This window comes from Gadus morhua, chromosome 6 (genome assembly GCF_902167405.1).
Source record: "Gadus morhua chromosome 6, gadMor3.0, whole genome shotgun sequence".
Classification (NCBI taxonomy): domain Eukaryota; kingdom Metazoa; phylum Chordata; class Actinopteri; order Gadiformes; family Gadidae; genus Gadus; species Gadus morhua.
In genome coordinates, this window is record NC_044053.1 from 13,092,927 (window position 1) to 13,100,426 (window position 7,500).

A 7,500-nucleotide genomic window follows, 5' to 3' on the forward strand; every position below is an offset into this window, starting at 1 on the left:
AGCCCCAGGACAACAATGACGGAGGAGAGAGGGAGAGAGAGAAAGAGGGGGAGAGAGGGAGAGAGAGAGAGGGAGAGAGGGAGAGAGAGAGAGGGAGACGGGGGGTCGGGGGTGGAAGGTCAGAGTGCCTCACAACCAGAGCGGGGGGGTCGGCGACCCTGCCTGTGCCTCCGATCCTTTAATCGCTGTTCTGAGGCCGCTCGGGTTGTTCTGCAAGCCGGTCAAGGTTGGGAACAAGGGCGAGAAGTGCTGATCCAGGATATGTTTGTAAAGCAGCGTGTAGCCGCACCGCCGACACTGACCCCGTCCCACAGTGCGTTTGTTTATTACCTGCTCACGAGCGAGCGGGGCTGTGTGCTCGCGCTGCAGAATAGGAGGACAGGTCCTTAGCATTGAAACCTGATGAATTGAACCGCTTCTGGGTATCGATGCATTTTATTATTTGTTACACATTTTCTGTGTCTCTTTCTCTGTCCTATGTTTATTTCCTCCCTTCCCTCTGTCTTGTATGTGGGTGTCGCTCTCTCTCTCTCTCTCTCCTCTCCTCTCTCTCCTCTCTCTCTCTCTCTCTCTCTCTCTCTCTCTCTGAGAACACGCTGCTCTTCGGCCACCGACCGCTTGCCCAGGGCGTCAGCACAAGGCTTTCATTTGGTGTGTTGTTTGAAGTAATTAGAAGCACCCGCCTCCCCCTCTTTTCCTTCCTCCCTCCCCCCTTGCCTTTCCTTCTCTCTAGTCTCCTCTTTGCTTCTGCCAGAGTCCAAGTAAGGGAGGAAGAAGACACTGAGTCGGCCGTGACTTCGGTGTAATGATAACAGGCTCGGCAACAGGAAGTGAGAAGGACAGGAAGTTCTGGAACACTGACTGGTTTAATCTGTAAAAGCCTCGTCCCCCCGCCAGGTCCGTCCATTACACAACCACAGCTACAGCCCCTTATGAGGGGGGGGGAGGGCCTGTGTGTGTCTATGCATGTGTGTGTGTGTGTGTGTGTGTGTGTGCGTGTGTGTTTATGTGTGTGTGTAGACTGCACTACTTACTGAAAGTAAGTTACAGAAAAATATATGAGTGCATCATGCAGCGTGGTTTTTGTGTTGATTCATTCAAACTGTGGGGAAGGACGAGGTTGTACCGAAAGCATCAAAGAGGAAGGAAGACGATGATGCATGTTCATCGTGATCCTCTTATACGTGATGAAACTGAACACGCGCTACATTTAGGTTTGTGTACATGTGTTACCATGCACATAGGCATTAGTATAGATACAGATCCACATATGCACTCACAAACACACACACAAATATACACACACAAGCAAACACTCACAAACACACAGAAACACAGAGTTAATAAAAATTCAAGATAACTAGATAACCTCATCAAACGTCCTAACACTCACAAAGCTACCAAAACAAACTCATCCACTTCTATGTACATAAGACTCACCATTGTGCAGAATCATATCTTTTTAATCCCTTTAAGTAAATATTCGGCTATTGTCGAGTTCGCTAGTAGTTCAACTACATGCTCAGGCAACTTTGAAGGGATGAACCAAGAAGGATTAACAATGTTAAAATAAACAAACACAAAGGAATAGCTCGTAATTATTGGAACAGAGAATCAAAATAGGGTTTAATTAATCTGCACCCGCGCAGCTGTTTCAAAATGTTTGTTTTACCAAACCAAACCACAAGCACAACAAGATGGCCGCGTTCCGTAACCCCCCAATGTCGGAGCACAAGTTTCGAAAGCCAAAATTAATGATATTGATGCACAAAAAGGCACAAAAAGGCTCTTAACATCAACCTGAAGTATCAACATGTTTTAATACTTGGGACGAATCCCTGAGGTACTTGAAGTACAATTGTCCCTCTCAAGAAGGAGAGAAAAGGCACGTCCTCCTGAAGAGCTTGCTCCTGTAGCTATCTATTTATATGACGAGTTAGTGGCATGTTACATGTTACCTTTGCAGCCCTCGTTTAATTAGAAAAGTGCAAGGAAAGAAAGAACATCATTATATTGGGATAAATTCAAACTGCAAGCAGACACACAAATTATGTTGTGCATGTGAGTGTGTGTGTGAGTGTGTGAGTGCATGTGTGTGTGTTTTTTTGTGCGGCTAAGTCTTCAATGTGTTGTTTTGTTAGGCATTGTCGCCATCTACAGGCAAGTCAAAATTCCCAGCGGTGGGAGCAGCAGACGTACTCTGTTCTCATTTCACTCGCACTGTCTGAGCACCTTTATTCCCGTTACAAAGACTTATCCCTCACATACAAACATCATTAGTTTAATATTTGGGAGTAACAGAGCCATAGTGCTTCGTATTTAGTTTTAACAAAATATATTTTATTAGAGTTACTGTTAATATAAGTCTCTAGGGAAAAGGGTTTATGATTTAACCTCACCTGATATTAAAAACACACAGAAAACACTGACTTTTCAAGCAATTAAATAGGTTGAAATAGTGAATATTACCATAATATATACAAACTACATATATTATGTTTCCTGATTTTAACAGATCCGGGAAAGAAGTTCCTGAAAGATATTCCTGACTATAAAATAGTCCTGGGTATTGACTGAAATCATTTTCCCAAGGTACAAATTAATCTGCAGTCTGCTTAATGTTTTCTTTTTTTTTTAAAGTCCGAACGGCGGAATAGGCATTTATTAAAATTAATCACTTCATTGTTCATGCTTCCTCCTCGGTCCAGTTTTGCTCTATATCTCTCTTTCTTTCTCTCTCTGCCTCCCTCCCTCCTTCGCTCCCTCGTTCTCCTGCGCTCTCTCCCCTATCGTCCCTCTGTGTAAATGTGCCCGCCGATGATTAAAACAAGTCTGTTTCTCCATGACATTGCTTTGACATTGTTTAATTGGAATAAGAGATAAAAAATGAATGAAATAAATAAATATACTAGCAGGTAAGTGGCGTAACATAGCTCAAGGTGGCACCCATTATAGCTCCACGTCTTTGTGTGGGGCATGGGGAGGAGGGTGTGAGATCAAATTGAGAATGCAATTCTTGAAAGTGAGATTACCAACAGGACTGGTAGATATTCACTCCCTCGTTTAAAAGGTTTGACTGACAATGTGTATCAGAGAATTTTGTTTGTTTGATAGATATTTTTTCAAATATTTTGTAATATTATATTACCTATTATCACCCCTGTTTGTTTGGGTGTCATCGACAAATGGATGTGAATACTGCAGAAGTACCCCACACTTAATCATTGTGGCCTTAAATTATAATATTCTGTTTGTGCGGCGACACAGGTACAGTTTATATTGATACCATTTCAACATTCTGCATTTCGTCAGCAGTCCATTGTTGATCTCATATGAACAGAGTTTTGAAAAGGAAATGTTATGATTGGTTTCACAATTTTTTGTCACGGGGATAAAATAAAACAATGCATTGTTCAGAGAAGGGCAGTGTTTAGAGTACAATGAGAGCGCGGTGGCGGGATATCACAGAGTGATGGGGTGACTCACCACATCTTGCCTGGTATCCTTCCCCGAAGCGATGAGTAAATAGTTCCAGACCAACGGCAGCAGCAGCACCAGCGGGATCATGTAGATCTCAAAGTTCCAGACGACGAGAACGTAGAGCTAGGACGGCGGACAGATAGAGAGAGAGAGAACACAAAAAACAAAGAAACCAATGAGAAACAGAACAAAAGGAGCCTGTAATCGAAAACAACATGGCGGGCGCTGTAGCCGTAGGAATCGCCGCCGTCGGGACTCTGCCTCGCCGTGGCGAGACGAGAGCCGCCGCCGCCGACCGTATGAGGGAAGAGAGATTTGACATGCGTTGAAAACACATTGACATGGCAGAGTCATTAACCAGCGAGGGACAAAGCGTTGCGAAAGAAGAGGGCATTGTCACGATAGCGTTGGTGCGCCTCGCCCGATTAACTGAAGTTCAACATCCTGACCCTCAGGGCTACTTAGCCTCCGTCTGAGGACGACCAGAGAGAGGATGGGGAGCAGCCGTCAGAGCATCTTCTCTGCACGCCAATCAGCCAGGGAGGTAGGGGGGGGTCATCAAGGCCCTTTTTACACCCCAGCCCTCCACTCCCAGGCCTCTGACCCTCGGAGCCCCAAACCCCCCCCCCGAGTTGCTAACCACTGGTCACTCCAAGTCCCTATACCTAAATGCCTGGCCCCTGCCCTGGAGCTCACCTCCCCTGCACCCATCTGCCAGACCCCTTGAACCCCAGAACACCCCTCTCATTACTAAATGAGAAGAGCCTTGTTTGAGGAAATTAACCTCTTCTCGGGAACCCCCGTTATCCCCGGCGTTCCGGACGCTATTGTTCTTGGCTCTGATAGGTCGTCGTGCTAAAGAACGGAAAGCGAGTCGCTGAAGAGAACGTCGGCGGGAAAACTGTGTGAAGGGCTGAGGGTGACAGAACGCTCTTTAGCAAGGTGACTCTGTGTCAGGAGCCACTTCCCTCTTTTGTTTGTGTTACTGTTGTGCGTCGTATTCTTGTGTGATTGTTGTGCGTCGCTTTGTTGTGTGATGGAAACACTAAAGAGCGCTTCACTGCAGAATACGGAAAATCGGAGTCAGGCCAAAAATATTATCTTTTTCACAACGTTACTAAAAATAGATGAGAGGATATTAGTTATTTCAAATGGACGTGACATGAACGTGCATCAGGCCTCGGTATCGACTCCCTGAAAACACGTCTACTTCAAAAGGTACAGCTTTGTTTTAATGGAAAACCTTCAAAAAGGCTGAAACCAAGACGAATTCTTCATAAAAGCACATTAAACGCTATGTTGGGATCGCATTTGTTTAGCATTAAAAACACAATGTATCATATTTAGATGAACATCAAAGGCCCTGTAATAATTAATCATTATATTTTGAAAGTTCTGAGCCTGCATGTGTTTCTCTGTAAATCGTGTGTGTATATATAGATCGGAGAACGGGAATGAACCAGAAACAATAGAGCGTTGTGCTCTGCTCTTTATTGTGTCTGGAGTTTAAGGTTAACATGACTCTCAGGTTCCCCACAAGAGCCTGTATGGAGGTCTGCGGTGGTGCAAGCCTGACAACAACTGTCCTCATATGGCTTATGACACACACACACACACACACACACACACACACACACACACACACACACACACACACACACACACACACACACACACACACACACACACACGCACAGAGGGGCAAACACACACACAAAGATGCACAAACACACGCAAAGGCATACGCAAATGCACACATACACGCAAACACAAACGCAAACTCACAAACACACACGCACACACAAATGAACACGTCCACAGACACACACAGTCACATAATCTGCGTCGTTCCTGGCCTGCTGATTGTCATAAGAAGCCTCTCTATTTTCCCCCGATATCTGCGTTGATATTGCAGTTGCCGTCTCATCCCCGGTTGTTTGAGCGTCACCTCCGTGGTGCGGCGCGCCTGCCTTTGGTTATCCCAACGGCTCCGTTTGACTGGCAGCTGGCGGAACCGGACACCCTCCAGTCCGGCGGTGGCCGGGCCCGTCTCACTAGCCCTCCGGCTGGGGCGCAGGGAGACCTCCCATGGTGCCGGGACCTCAGCAGCCACCCCCTAACCCCCCCTCCCCCCCCATGTCGTGATCTACCCCTGGATGCTGTGGAGCCCCGGGGAGAGGAGGAAGACAGCCCGCTGTGGACGCTGCTGACCCGGAGCAGAGCAGCAACAAAAATAAAGTCCCATTATGGCGGGAGAAAAACAAACTGGAGACGATGGGGGAGATATGGTAATGACTCTCTGGTGGTGGACGACGGGAATCACTCGACTTCGGTTATTCGTCAATATGAAGGTAAACCCCTTTCAGGACAATGTTGGGATTATTTTAAACAGATTGACGCATGCATTCACAAAAAACCTTGCACACATACCACACACACACACACACACACACACACACACACACACACACACACACACACACACACACACACACACACACACACACACACACACACACATTCCATGGTCATGGTCCCACACACCATGGTCATGGTCACACAAACACACACACACACACGCACTTGGACACACACAATGGCACACACGTTCAAACACACAATTGCACTCACATACACACACACATACACACGCCCACGAATGGAAACCAAACCACGCTAACCCTGTGCCGTTCCTGCTGTGCTGTTGAAGGCTGCAGGATATTCATCTCTCTTTTGGTGTCGAATGCTTTCGTATCATGTTCATGCACATATTCGCCACACATGTGTAAACGTGCACATGCGTGCACTCGGTTCTGTGTTATTGAAACTGTGAAAACTCTAATTTAACCCTGAGGGCATTAAACAGAGAGAAGAAGGAAGAGCATTGCAGAAAAATGTGTGTATCTCATTCGCTGCTCACGGGGACACCCTTATGCTAACTTATTTCACTATATAATGTAGTGAAAATACGATCACGACATATGTCTGCGCGGCGTCTTCCGTGTGTAATATTTAAACTTAATTGGGGAATAGATGACAAGCAGGATGGCACACTAAGTAACACTGAGCAAACGAGATGTACGATGAAATTACAAAAGAAAGGAAGACGGACAGAAAGAAAGAAAGAAGGCAATGAATTAATTTTGGAACATTCCCGCCTGGAAGAAAGTGCAGTTTCAATGAAAAAAAAGATACATGCACTTCATTAAACCGTAGAAAATAATATATATCAGGAGATGTTTTTATATTTTGGGTCCCCTTTTTTGATATTTATTAATCTTTCATGTATTATTCTCAATTTGAGGCATGCAAAACCCAAAACACATTTTTTTATTTAAAACAGAAGGGAAAGATCTAAAAGAAAATTCTTTGAATTCTCCAAAAATAGGAAGCCCGGATGATTTATTAAGACACTAAACACGAAGCAACTAAGAACTTTTACATTTAGCATTATTTATTTCAAAAAGCCGAGTCGGTCCTTGCGGCAGCGAGACACAGGCACCGTGGGAGGGTAATACTCAGTACTCTAGCTTACATTAACCGCACACCAGGAAAACTTTGCTTTTTTCTCCCTTCTCTCCCTCTCTCTGCCTCCCGCTCTGTCTCTGTGGAATGGAACTGAAGTTTGGATTTCAGACTTTTCCCCTCTTTATCTCTGTTACATCGATTTCAACGCTGGCACTAAGTGTTGCCAGATAGTAGTAAGAAGTCCTGCGTTAAGTCCGAGGTAAGCAGAGAAAGGGGGAGCGAGGGAGGGATGGAGGGAGAGAGAAAGAGAGAGTGGGGGAGAGAGGGTGCTTGTGTCCTACTGGTGACCGGGCGCTCCGTGTTGTGTCTGTAGTGCTAGACTGCCCCCTGCTGGTCATTTAAAGACCCACACCAGCCTGCAACCGTCGCTGCTCCTCCGTTACAAAGCGACCGCCGAGATTACCAACCCCAGAAACGCTAAAATAGTTGATTATAGTTTTATTCTAGATCATTTCTGCCCCAACACATTCAAGGTGCGATGGTTACGAACAC

General features: G+C 45.7%; 1 protein-coding gene across 8 annotated transcripts in view; it reads right to left on the reverse strand.

Annotated features, from left to right (window-relative positions):
• The window catches only part of mctp1a (multiple C2 domains, transmembrane 1a), a 131,443-nt gene that overhangs the window by 43,018 nt on the left and 80,925 nt on the right, over window positions 1-7,500 (reverse strand). For all 8 annotated transcript variants that reach the window (XM_030359766.1, XM_030359767.1, XM_030359765.1 and 5 more), the window contains one exon: window positions 3,487-3,603. In XM_030359766.1, coding sequence (XP_030215626.1) covers window positions 3,487-3,603 — 117 coding nt within the window. The remainder of the gene's footprint in view (window positions 1-3,486; window positions 3,604-7,500) is intronic.